The sequence below is a fragment of the Colletotrichum siamense genome, assembly GCF_013390195.1.
Source record: "Colletotrichum siamense strain Cg363 chromosome Unknown KSG_Cg363_contig07, whole genome shotgun sequence".
Classification (NCBI taxonomy): domain Eukaryota; kingdom Fungi; phylum Ascomycota; class Sordariomycetes; order Glomerellales; family Glomerellaceae; genus Colletotrichum; species Colletotrichum siamense.
Genome location: NW_023501020.1, coordinates 1,304,024 through 1,316,622, shown reverse-complemented (window position 1 = coordinate 1,316,622; position 12,599 = coordinate 1,304,024). Strand labels below are relative to the sequence as shown.

General features: G+C 51.8%; 4 protein-coding genes across 4 annotated transcripts; 1 reads left to right on the top strand and 3 right to left on the bottom strand.

Moving 5' to 3' along the window:
• Positions 1-1,048: 1,048 nt before the first annotated feature.
• On the bottom strand, positions 1,049-3,243 carry CGCS363_v010684 (putative Na(+)/H(+) antiporter; the record flags this gene model as incomplete). Its single annotated transcript, XM_036642533.1, has 7 exons — positions 1,049-1,963; positions 2,014-2,062; positions 2,124-2,364; positions 2,393-2,762; positions 2,849-2,955; positions 3,067-3,135; positions 3,195-3,243. The coding sequence occupies 7 exons, from the start codon at positions 3,241-3,243 to the stop codon at positions 1,049-1,051; spliced, it is 1,800 nt and encodes a 599-aa protein (XP_036492436.1).
• Positions 3,244-8,351: 5,108 nt separating this feature from the next.
• Positions 8,352-9,421, top strand: vpl2-0 (Versatile peroxidase VPL2; the record flags this gene model as incomplete). Its single annotated transcript, XM_036642532.1, has 3 exons — positions 8,352-8,793; positions 8,850-9,291; positions 9,346-9,421. 3 exons carry the CDS (start codon positions 8,352-8,354, stop codon positions 9,419-9,421), a joined length of 960 nt encoding a protein of 319 aa, XP_036492433.1.
• Positions 9,422-9,809: 388 nt separating this feature from the next.
• Positions 9,810-10,304, bottom strand: CGCS363_v010682 (uncharacterized protein; the record flags this gene model as incomplete). The annotated part of the gene is made up of 1 exon (XM_036642531.1): positions 9,810-10,304. One exon carries the CDS (start codon positions 10,302-10,304, stop codon positions 9,810-9,812), a length of 495 nt encoding a protein of 164 aa, XP_036492434.1.
• Positions 10,305-10,691: 387 nt separating this feature from the next.
• On the bottom strand, positions 10,692-11,780 carry ADH3-0 (alcohol dehydrogenase; the record flags this gene model as incomplete). The annotated part of the gene is made up of 1 exon (XM_036642530.1): positions 10,692-11,780. One exon carries the CDS (start codon positions 11,778-11,780, stop codon positions 10,692-10,694), a length of 1,089 nt encoding a protein of 362 aa, XP_036492431.1.
• Between the last annotated feature and the right edge of the window lie 819 nt (positions 11,781-12,599).

Below are 12,599 nucleotides of genomic sequence, written 5' to 3'. Positions count from 1 at the left end.
AACTGCAACAAGACTTCTCCAGACTCATGTCTCGATTTCAAGAGCTTTATAGTTCACCACTCTTGAACGTCAGCCAGTTCATGAGCTACCTTACCCTAGGTAGCTTCATAGTTGAAACGGAGAAAAATATGCCAGCGTTGTCTTCACGGACTTGGATCGCAACCCGGGGCCGCATATGATCTACGCGTCTACTGACTGCCACGGACGGATCTTTTATCAAAGTGTCGGAGACGCGGGGGCTTTGCGGGTGGGAGAACCCACATTAGCTGCAGGGATAACCCTCCCCGCTCAGGACCCTTGGTTCAACGGCACTCTATGAAGTACGTCTGCAAGCAGGTGCTTGAATAGAAGCAGGATCAAGTTGTGCTTGAAGACGCTTTCCGCCCCTAAATTAAATGAGGAATAGTTCCCGCAACTAGTGCCCATGTTGCCGCTGCACTAGCTAGCATGTTCATGTCATGAGTCGCAGCGGAGCTCCGCCGCAGTCACCACCCGGTGGGAGGCGCTGGTGTCGCAGACTTCCTCGCATTATTACAATAGCCCGGGACTAACTCCACTGACACCAATGATTTTCCCAGACCTCTTATGCCCCAGGTTTCTTGGTCTTCCAGTGTGTTCAACCCTCGTTTTTTTCCCGGTTGAATCTCACACGACTTCACGACAATGCGGACCAGCATAGGTGAATACAAATATTTGGACAGCGTACTTTGTGTTTCTTTCGGACCACTACTTGCAATCTAATATCTCGGCATGTACAGCTTCATAAGCAGTCCCACATGGAATTGCGCCCCCGCCGATATCCTTCACCGGTCCTCAATTGTAATCGCAAGCGCTCAGAAGTCTTGCCCTCACCAGACCGAGTCGTCAAGACAGCAATAGCGGCCAATTCGTATGTATATGAGTCCAGTATGGAGAAGCAAACTGAACTTCCCATCTCCTACTCATCATCTTCTTTATCTCATAGATCGCGTGACGAAGATGTCCTGCTCCGCGAAATGCTCCTCATATCTTTCTTCCAGCTTTGCTCTTCCACGGTCACGGTAATTCATCAGTCGCGGGTGACGTGAGGTTGATCCCACTGCACCTGACTGGTGCTGGTCCGGGGACGACTTAAGCTTGGAGGCGCAGTAAGCCTCGGTATGTTGAAGCTCCTTCGAGGGGACATCTGGGCATTCTGCTTGGCCTCCTGAAGTCCCGATTCGAGGTCCGGATATCGGACCTTCTCGTCAGCGATCGAGTCATCATCACCCACATGGCTGAGCGACTCAGTGGAAAGGTTCGGTCGCGAGAATCTGTTGAAGGCGATGAAGGTGTCTCTGTCGCCTTCGACAGCGTTTGCGGGTGGCGGAACACGGACGGAGCGGCGGCGAAGCTGGACGGCGTCCTCTTGGATCGGCTTGACGCCCATGTAGCTGTAGATGGCGCTGAGGATGGGAATAGAGAGGCCGTGGACGACGATGGAAAACAGCGCCAGCCAGTAGACGACAGGACCCATAGCGCGGAGCACGTCAACGACCTCGTTATCGCCAACCGCTTCTGCTTCCGCCAGCTTGGGGAAAAGATGGCGGGCGTGCTCGACGTAGAAAGCAGCACCAACACCGATTGGACCAAAATAGCCCATAAAGAAGGCCTCCTTCCAATCTTTGATGGTGTTCGGCATCAGCTTGTAGGTCATCAGAACTGCGGGGATCCGACGGAACAGGAGGACAAGAGCGCCCAGGCCGAAGAGCCGACCGGGGCTGATCCCGGTAATATCGGAGTTGAACTCGCTCCATGGGATGATGGTGCCAAGGTACATGAAGCCACCGAAGTTGAGCAAAACGTCGATACTGGCGTTGACCTCGTCGTGTCTCTTTTGCGCTTCAGCTAGGAACTCTCCATCCCAGTTAAGGGCGCTGCCGGCGACGAAGCAGGAAAGAAGGTCGTCGGTACCGATAGCTCCGGAGGTTCCCATCATGAAAAGCTACAACACTGTTAGATCTACTCGCTTTCAGGTTTCGGGGTGATACGCACGCCAATGGCAGTCGGAACGAGGACATAGCTCTCGGAATCGATCCACTTCCTGGTATCTTGTTAGTCGCAGTTGAGACTTTAACACCCCCTTGCATCTGAATTGTGCGCACCTCTTGACCGAGAACTTCAAAGCATATCTGATCAGAGTTCCGAAGATGACGCCATATGCAATACTCATCAGGACGAAGTAAAGCCACGTCTCGAGGAACCAATTCTGAAGGGCGATTCCCACTCCACCGCCTTGACGGCCGACATCTCCTGCCCTCGGTAGCAGAGCACGTGCTACCGCGTGCAAGGTGGAGTCACCGGTATGCAATGCTTCCTTCCCGTCCGCATGCCGCATAAGGTACACTGGGGAGATCAGTTAGCCAAGACGTACATCCAATGGAGACGTGATACTTGCCACTGAGCATGAGGAACGGAAAACCAAAGCCATCGTTTGCTCCAGCCTCAGATGATATGATCTCTCGGAGCGAGCGTCTCACGAACTTGTCCGAGAACGGGCCCTTCGCGACAGCTTGTGACAATACCGGATCTGTGGATGTAACACAGGATCCAATAACCATCGCTCCCAAAAGGGTCACTTTTGGGATAGTTGCAAGGATGCAGATGGTGGTAGCAAGCCACATAATGGTCATGACGGGTAACATCAGAACAAGCATGTCCTTCCACTTGGTCTTCTGGTATTTCGCGGGGAGTTGGTAGCCAGCCATTACAAGTTGGATGCCGATCATCACTCTCATGAGACCCTATCATGAGTAACCCGTCAGTTTCTTACCCAATAAGCACGTGGCACCATGGTTGGCAGGGGCGAGTTGGCAAAGGCTGTACGAACCAGAGTGATGTCGTTTGTCTGACCTGGGACAGCTGACCCCCATCTTTCGCTGTCGAGGAACTTGGCCGCGAGCGGACCAAGACACACGCCTAGAACCACAGCCGGTACTACAAGATGAAGAAAAGAATGTCAGTGTATCCGCTTGTCGTACCCATGTGCTGCATCGTGCCATGCAGGACTGATCCGACGGTAAGGAATTGACAGGGCAAAAGACTTACAGGCCTCGCCTAGGTACCACGCATTCTTAATCTTGACAGAGATGACACCGTAAAGAATGATGAAGCCTCCTGCAAATGAGATACGATGATTAGTCACAGTCAAACGGCCCAAGGCTTGGGGTACCCACCGAAGACGGCAAGCACAACATTCAGTTCGCTGGGATCGAGAGTAGGCATCTTGGCTTTGTTGATTGTGGCTTCACTTTGAAGTTGGAGATCTCCGTGTGCCCAGAGGCAGTGGTGTGTGTGTGATGAGGGAGGCTGCCTTGGCCGGCAAGGGCTTTGGGTGTAAGGGGAAGATCTCTTTAGCTATTGCTCATACGATGGTTGCATGAAATGTCTGGGGAAAAAAGGAAGACAAGAGATATCAAACACCCCTTGAGAGAAGATATAGGATTATTAAAAGGACGTCTAGAGAAGTGAAGGAAAATCGCGCAAAAGATGAAGTCAGATAGGAGAAACTTGAAATGACGAAGTGCAGAGATGTCCTCTAGTCTCTTGTGGTATGACGGTCACCCGGTACCCCAGCGCTGCTGATGGATAATGGTCTGGTGAGCGGCGGAAAAATGCAAGTGATCTTTTCTCAGCGCCGAGAGTCGGTCTATTTAACAGTGGTATGTTTACCAGGGCCATACTTGGCCACGGACCAAAAGGGAGCGGCTTGGCCGCAGATCGCAGTGGCCGGTGAATTTTTAGAAATTTGGAAAATGGACCAAAACGCATCTGATTCATGGCCAAGTTGTGCCGCGTAAATCCTGATAGGGGACTATTGTCACCAAGGGACGGATCGTGGAGGCTATCGATGGAACATTCGGGGAAGAGCGGCAACCCGGCGCGGGAGACGACAGCAAGTGTCTCTCCTAGGGAGATAAGAGCGCTCTAGAATAAGGAGATCCGGACTAAGGGCGGCGGTGTCTGGGTCATTCAAGATGCAACGTCTTGCGAAACGTCCTCGCTGACGAGTACAAGAGTTGGGCCTTCCAGTCAATCTCGGCCATTTGGTTGTGGAATGTCTTACAGATAGAACTCTTGTCGGTAACATCGCCGGTGATTCTGGGACGCACATCCGCTCGGCCGTTGCCGCATGTTGGTCCTCCCTCTTGTGGACCTTGAAGAATTTGAAACGATGAGAGAAGCTGGAGGCTTGGAGGCCCCAGGAACCGCACAGCCGTGTCCGTTGTTGGACAAGATGAACCACTAGTTCGGGCTTGGAGCTGTCATCTATCATTGCTGCAGAGAAAATCTGCGACACGCGTTCCGACAACGCCGAGATGGTGGCTGTTGGCAGTCTGATCTCTCGAACTAGAAGCATTGAAGCTGAAAGGTGGAGTTGATAGCCACTGGCAAAGTTCTACTTTGGGAAAAGTACGAAGTAGGTGTACCGTTGCTTGAGTACCTTGACTCAATTGATTGCATTCGCAATGCCAACTCAAAAATAGTCACTCTCATTAAGTTGATGGAGCATAATGGGAGGCCACGATCGTGATATCTCATGAAGTCGTTATTTCCCCGGAATGCCAAGACTTCAGTTTAAGGGCGGCGGAGAGGTCCATGGGAGGAAGAAGGGACGAAAGCGACACTGCGCGGGGGGCCCCTGGGTACTGGAAACTGGTGCTGGGCAGGTAAACAGGTATCAATGTTAATGTCTAAGGAGGCGACAAGCCAAACCTGCCCAGAGAAATAGAGTGGGATGCCCAGCTGCCCAGCATGGCGAAATGATGGACAAGAATCTTAGTGTCTTAACAGAGTGACTGGGCGGACAGGGCCCGGCGGCGGACAGCGGGACCCTCATTGGATAAAACGTCGTTGAAGTAGGCGTCAGGCCCGCCCTCAGACTCTCGGCGGAGGGGACCGTAATTCGCGGCGGTGTCACCGTTTCCTCGGCGCCAAGCGGAGGAAGCAGGTGGTTGTTGTGTTGTTGTCGACTTCCGCTGGGTGGAGCAGGGCGCGAGCCGGCCACTCTTCGCCGGTCTGACGACCACCGTTGAGCGAGGCCAAGGAAGGATTGTCTTGGTTCATGATTGTCATAGGACCCGCATGTTCTTGGGAGCGCTTGGCTGTCAGGGATTGTTGGCTGACGTTGGGACCACCCGGCGCTCGGCGCTTCTTGGGTGAGGCTCGGCGCTTGTCGCTTGGCGGTTCAAGTCAGGTTACTCTTGCATAAGAACTTCTTGCTTCTTGAATCCGATTCAAAGATGGATCATTACTGTTCCTTGAATGTGATCAGTAACGTTGAATGATGTGAATTCTTCCGTCCGCTTGGAGTGCTGTAGAACTCCAGACTTTCAAGAATGGCTTTCGGCAGGATGACGTGATGCACAAGAGAGTGCTGTATTGAGGTAGCCAGGGCCTTTATGAATTGACAAATAAAAAGGTGTCGTCACCGGTAGGTGATGATGGTGGAAGCCTGTACACACTGAGGGTTATCCACATGCTGTTCTCCTGAAGCCCACGTAAGCTGTTTGATCACCTCCCTTCTCCAGCTTGCTTGGATGCTTAATGCCTCGCCTGGTTCAGGGTTTTAGACATGTCAGGAAGGCAATACATGATCAAGGCATCGTACTCGGACATAGAGTATTGTTGTGTCTGACGGAACCCTTTCTCAAGCTGCCCCCGCCAAGAAAGACTGCTTGAACGTTACGCACCTGAGGATACGCGTCTATGATAGAGTGATTCCAGTGGGGAGCAATATCCGTGCCTGCTCTTCAAATTGCACGCGGGACATTGAATTTAGGGGCTTATATGCTCGATTTGTCCACGCCGTCTAAATTGATCTGCCGAATATAGGTTTAGTCAGATCTTTCAAATGATGTTCTGTGTCAATGGGAAAACTGGTAATGCGTTGTAACCGCTCACGACGCGCGCAATGCCACGCTTTACGGGTTGAAGATTTAATGTCACACCATGTAATAATGCTGTGCTGAGCTCTCTATTATTTGAGTTCGTCATAAGCAGGAATACGAACTAATGGCATGGTGTTTGGGTCAGAATGTGGCAGGCAAAAGGGAAGAAATGAACGTCAGCGGACCGGTTATCTCAGGGCCTTGTGATTCTCGAGGCAGCAGAGCTTGCGAAGACAAGACAAGCCACAGTGTTATCGGACAATGTCGCTCCGTCTGAGCAGTCACCCGGTTGTACCTCAGTACCTTTGCGTTCAAATGATTGGTTGGGCGTTTGTTTCCCTCTTTTCTGCCCGCCTCTCTGAACATGACTTTTACTCTATTAATATCGCATCAGAACTGTGAGCTGAAAGACTGCTTCGTGGTCTCGATGCAAGTCTACAATGTAAAGTTGCCGACACGGTTCAATGGTCCATATATTTGGTTCTTAGGGTATCACCATTGTGTTTTGAGGCAGTTCTCTTCGTTGACTAATGATGTTGCCAGCTCTGTTCAACAAAATACGTTGGCAGAGCCCGCCTTCTCGACACCGCAAAACAAGGATGCCGATCCTTCTGCTCTGTTTAAATCCCCGATGGACCTTTAAAGAAGCTTATTGCGCCTCGTTTCCTCCGCGAAGGCACGTAAATAGTTCATTTTCATACTTTTACGGCAGAAAGAGACTTGAGGTGCCGGTGTTCCGAGAAAACTGGCAATGGCGTTGTCATGTGTATAAGCTTTTCAGCCGTTGGGCGACAGCTGTAGTCACCAAATGCCAAAACTCAAAGTGATGATTCCCACATGCTGGCAGCTCTCATTTCCTCCACCGGCTAGACTGAAGCTACACGGTGTCTAGTCTGCTTACATGCGTGATCCATATTCAAGTTTGGCTGGGGCTGAAGAACAATGTGCATCCGGGGCGTGATCCACTCATCTCCACGAACTCTAAACATAGCCAGACTTCTGATAGACCCGGCAGAGAGGTTTGGCGGGCCTAGCCGGCTTCTTCTAGATCCATAGCGTTCGGGTTAAACCGAGGTGGGTTGAGGTTCTTCATGGGCTGACCAACCACGGCATCCCCTTTTTGACTGACCTCGCAGACAGGTGCTGACCGTCCCGAGGCTACGGATGGACAGGTCTGAGGGATCTGTGCTGATGGCGACTTCGGCCGTCGCTTAATGGGCTGACAAGGGAACCGGCGAGAAAACATGGCTAGAGCAAAGAATAAAGCTTTGACGGGTCGTGGCGTCGGCGCATAGACTTATTTCTTATTCCATTAGCTTGTATGTACTGAGCTCCCAGGTCATGAGTCACGACTGGGCAGATGGGCCTGTAATGAAAGATGAACCTGCTGAATAATACTGAGAGCCGTGAAGATGTGAACGAAGATGTCGATATCATCCGAATAATAGATCGTCCAGAATACAAGGATCGGTTTGAAGTTCTGCATAGCTCAGCTTTCCCCTGAGGATCTCATCGGACGATTTTCAGGAACAAGACAATTCGGACGAACACACAGACACTTGAAAGCCGAGTCTAGGCTCTCTGACAACCAACCTTCCCCAGCCTCCACAAAACCGTTCCCCGTAACCTCCACAAACGTTCCCAATTCTGCTGAGGCGTCCTCGTTTCCAACTGCCCGGGTCCAGCTGCGGCTGACTCTGATACGTCCAGGCACAATACCCACGTGCCTTTCCATCGCACATCTCTTTATGCGTGCACAGTTACACCGTTTCCCCGTTTCCCGTTCCTTTGTGGTCCAGAACAAGGGCGGAGGGACATGGCACGACCAATCCCAACGACTCGGTTTCCAACAACTAGGGCTCTTTGTTCTCTCCTTTGTGCAGCCCATGCGCACCACTGGTGCGGCTCGCGGGAGGTTGACAATAGCTGACATCCTATTGGGCGACCGACAATTTAGCATACAGCCCATCGCGAGTTTCAACGGCGCTAAGTGCAACGGACCGGCTAGACCTTCCCCAAACTACCGTGTCCGTTTCGAACCCCGTTCGACGCTAGAGACATCGGATACCGAATTCTTCTGTGCTGTAGTTCCCGACTGGAGCAGTGTCGTGCTTTGTCAGAACGCCCGCATTACACGAGAGGATAGTCAACTTCGCTGATGCCGTTGAGCTGCGAAGATGGCTCACTGTTCGCGCAAGGCAGGCGTTTGCCACAGCCCAGAGTAAGCTTATCTCCAGGTCTAGATCGAAACGGTCAAGTCAGAAATATCCAGACGCTTGGAGACATCCCCAGATCGAGAATGCCAAGTTTCTATAAAGACAGCCCATTCGCATCTGGGAATCAAACCTCTTGGCATCATCACTCAAACACCATCGCCAAGCATCGCCAAGAACCGCCAACTAACACCAACAGCTAAACACCTAACCCACCAACACCGCCAAAATGCACGCCAGCCTCTACCTCCTCACCAGCTTCTTGGCTTTCACCTCCGCGGCCACTGTTGACCTGGCTCCCCGCAAGGGCGGCTCCGATGACAGCGGCTCCGGCTCCAGTGGCAAGGGCAGCAGCGGCAGCAACACCTGCTCTGTCTGGACCAAGGTCAACAAGGACCTTAACACGCGCTTCATGGCCGGCGACCAGTGCAACGACCTTGCCCGCGCCGCCATCCGTGCCATCTTCCACGACTGCGGCTCTTGGGATACCACACAAGGCTTCAGCGGTGGCTGTGACGGTTCTCTGATTCTTGGCAAGAGCTCATCTGCCGGTGACCCCGATGAGCTCTTCAGAAACGAGAACCGCGGCCTGCAGAACATTGCCAAGATTCTCCAGGATATGGCCACTCAGTACGGAACATCAGTTGCTGACATGATTGTGTTTGCTGGAAGTAAGTTACCCCATGGTCGACGACTTGAAGAAGCCTGCTGACTCTGATCCACTTAGATGCCGCAATCTTCCTGTGCCCCGGCGGTCCCAAGGTCAAGACCTTCGTCGGCCGCAAGGACTCCACTGCCAACGCCAAGCCCGGCGGTCTCCCGGACGTCTTTGCCTCCGCGTCCGACCTCTTTGCTCTCTTCCAGGCCAAGGGCTACAGCGCTGAGGACCTTGCCGCTCTTCTTGGCGCCCACAGCACATCAACTCAGAACTTCGTCGACCCCAGCCAGAAGAACGCATCTCAGGACTCCACTCCCGGCAAGTGGGATGTCAACTACTACGCCGAGACATACAACTACGCCTCTCAGGCCGCCCCCAAGACTGCTCCCCCGGGCGTCTTCGTGTTCCCCTCTGATGAGAAGCTCGCCACGGACACCAAGACCGATGTTGCCGCCAAGTTCCAAGGCTTCATCGGTCAACAGAACAAGTGGGCTAGCAGCTTTTCCGGCGCGTAAGTTATTCATCAAGTCCCGTTTCTACCACATCTGATCTAACACGGATTTAGCATGGAAAAGATGGCTCTTTTCGGAAACGACAAGAGGACCATGACTGACTGCACCGACTCCATTGCGAGGGTGTAGAGCCTCACGGGCTGAGGGATATGACTTTACGATTTCTTTGTTTCAATTCAATGTTCTCTTGAGACTTCTTTATTTCCCAGACTGGCCTTATTCATTGGTGGGAACTGGTCCTTCACATTATGACTCTTATGAACGAATTGTTTATAGATTTACTTCTAATGATACTTCTGATCGATTCAAATGCGACCGAGGTGTGATTTCCCAAAGCGGCTTGGGCTTTGTCTTCATCCCTAAAGACGGTTAAGCGTCGAATTCCGATACCCCCTTTCGCAAGTGCTCAGACACCGGACTGACGCCACGGCTGCGTACCTTACATACAATGACCTAGCCGATTTCTTTCCCAAGTTCGGTTCTACCTTCTGAAATTAAAAGCCATGATTTCATGTGCTCATACTCCCCATCCGGCCAGTGTCTCTTGGCCCTTGTCTGTGAACATTAACTTTCCATTCGTATATCCCACGAACCAAATGCCCAGATATCGCCAATGCCACCACCAGAAGTGGTCCTTCGCCCCGAACCATCCAAATACAAGATCCAAATTATAGCATAAATCGTTGCAGGCACCGAGAACCAATACGCTCAAGATCGCAGCGAGGTGCACGGCTCTAGCGCCATAGATGCGGTCCACGATGAAGGCGTTGATGAGACCGCCCATGGCCCCTCCCATACCGAGTGGGCAAAAGACGATTGTCCACATGAATTTTGGGAGCATGTCGCGCCAGCCTGAGAAGAAGACGATGCTGACAATGAGCATGGCAACTTCAAAGATGAAAGAGTTGATGTAGAAAAGCAAGAAAGGCCGCAGGTAGATTGCTCTGCGCTTGGAGGCTGCGGGCTTCTCCTCCGCAGAGGTGATGATGGGCTGAAAATTTGGCTCAGACATTTCGTATATCGCTTGGTGGATGAGGTTTCCGTATCACAGGTTCATTGACAATGGTATTGTGGGTTTTCATCGAAGAGGATTTGATCTACTGCCAACTTATATCACATCAATTGACTACATAACCGTGTGTTCTTTGACCTTGGGTCTGGCGCGATTACTAAACTGGGAGTTTTATACTCGGCTACGATTACTCCGCTGTTGTCACACAGGCGAGGTTCAGTGATTACCCCGCGACTCGATCACTCATCTGCCGAAACATCAGATGAACCCCAAGAACACGCATCACAAAGACTGAATGGTAAAAACAATCGAGTTTAACTACTGTCCCTAAAGGTTCCAGGCATTCATTGGTCATACAGGTCATGAGCTAATATTACAGACAAATCTTTAGAAAACCATGCATAGCCGTCCCTTCAGCTGCTTCGACAGGTAGTGCTCCGCCATCTCATTCGCCTGCTCAACGCTAAAAGTCTTTTCGATATGTGTTGTGCACTTGTTCTTCGCGTGCAGCTCAATCATCTCCCTGCTGCGCTCGGGTGTGCAAATCAACGCCCCACGAATAGTCTGCTCCTTGAAGTTCAACGCGAATGGGTCGACCTCAAAGGGGCCATCGGCTGGGAGTCCAACATCCACAAGCACGCCTCCCTTTCTCAAGAATTGTTGCGCAAACTTGACGAGTGGTCGAGCTTCCGTGGTGATGACGACGCGGTCAACACCGGGGTTGGTGTCGTAGAATGATGTCTGGAGCTCTTGGATGCAGTTCGACTCTTCCTCCCTGCTGTCGAGGACATATGTGCGGTCGGGCTTCAGGTGCGACGGGACGTCGTTCGCCAAGTCGATACCTTCTTGTCGGTTATCGATCGCGATGACCTTAGCACCCATGGCCTTTGCGTATTGAATGGCCAAATGTCCCAGTCCACCAATACCAACCACTGCCAGCCACTGATCGGGCTTTGGATCCGCTGCCACAAGAGCACCGTAAACAGTGGCACCTGCACAGAACAATGGTGCGGCTTCGGCCCAGGGAATCTCTTCAGGGACCTTGCAGATTACCCTCGCATCCGCCTTCATGTACTGAGCGAAACCGCCATCGACGGTTAGGCCAAGCATGCCTGTCAAGTTGTCGCACAGCTGCTTGCCCTTGTTGCAAGAGTTGCATGACCCGCAGCAGCCATACGTGTTGATGGACCCCACGCGGTCGCCAATCTTCCATCCCTTCTTCTCGGCCTCAGGACTGAGCTTCACGATTGTTCCGACGGGCTCGTGGGAACCGATGAGACCAGGCTTGGCGCCGGAGGAGGCGTAGACGCCTTCTTGGACTTGAAGGTCGGTGTGGCAGTATCCGGCGGCAGCGACCTTGACTAGGACGTCATTGGGGCCAAGCTCGGTGGGAACATCGACGGACTTGACTTCGTAGCCCTTGTTGAAGTCCTTAATGGATGCAGCGCGCATCTGCTGGGGGATTTGGTCTGCCATAGTGATCGACAAATGTTGGGTACAATTCGGGATATCAAAACAGGGTGTTTGATTTATGTGAGAACCTTGAGGCTGAGAACCTTTTAGGCCAGCGAGTTTGAAGTGCTACTTATACACGCCGACCTGGCGATCAGCCATCGTAGATGTGCCACTTTTGCTGTATTTCACGGCTACATAACGATGACCTCAATCTTTTAGTTCCAGTTTTCTGAGGACTTCCAACGTCAGAGTCGGTGGTCCATGCGATGAGTAAGTTACGTCAATCCGCCTCAATGGGCCCCGACCGTTAATCGAAATGTCATAAAAGCGGGCCACGCTCACATCTTCTGCCTCTTGAATTTGATTTCATCCCATGTGTTTTCTATCCATTCCGAGCAGTTTCAGAAGGAGCAAGTTGTTGTTAAAAAAGGCATGAATTCTTGGAGTAATCTGATTTTAATGGTTTTCTTTCGTTCCTGCATCCCTTCTAGTGTCAAACTCCAACATCCATCACCTGGCGTGCCGAAGACGTATTTACTTTGCCTGACAGAACTATGTACCTCTAAATTTATGAACAGCTTCATAAAAATGTACACACGCAATCCAATATCATACAGAAACAAATCTCATACTCCAGGAAAGCGTTTGTCAGTGTTCCAGCATCGTGATGAACCGTGAAATGGTGGGTGCGAGGCGTAAACGCGCAGGCACACGCTCCACCCAGTGGAGCTATCCGTGGCCCCACGGTGGCATCATGCACTCGATCGTGATGAGCCTCTTCTGACCTCACTATGGACATGGTCGCCTCAGTATCCGTGAAGAAAGCAAAGCTGCCGTGAT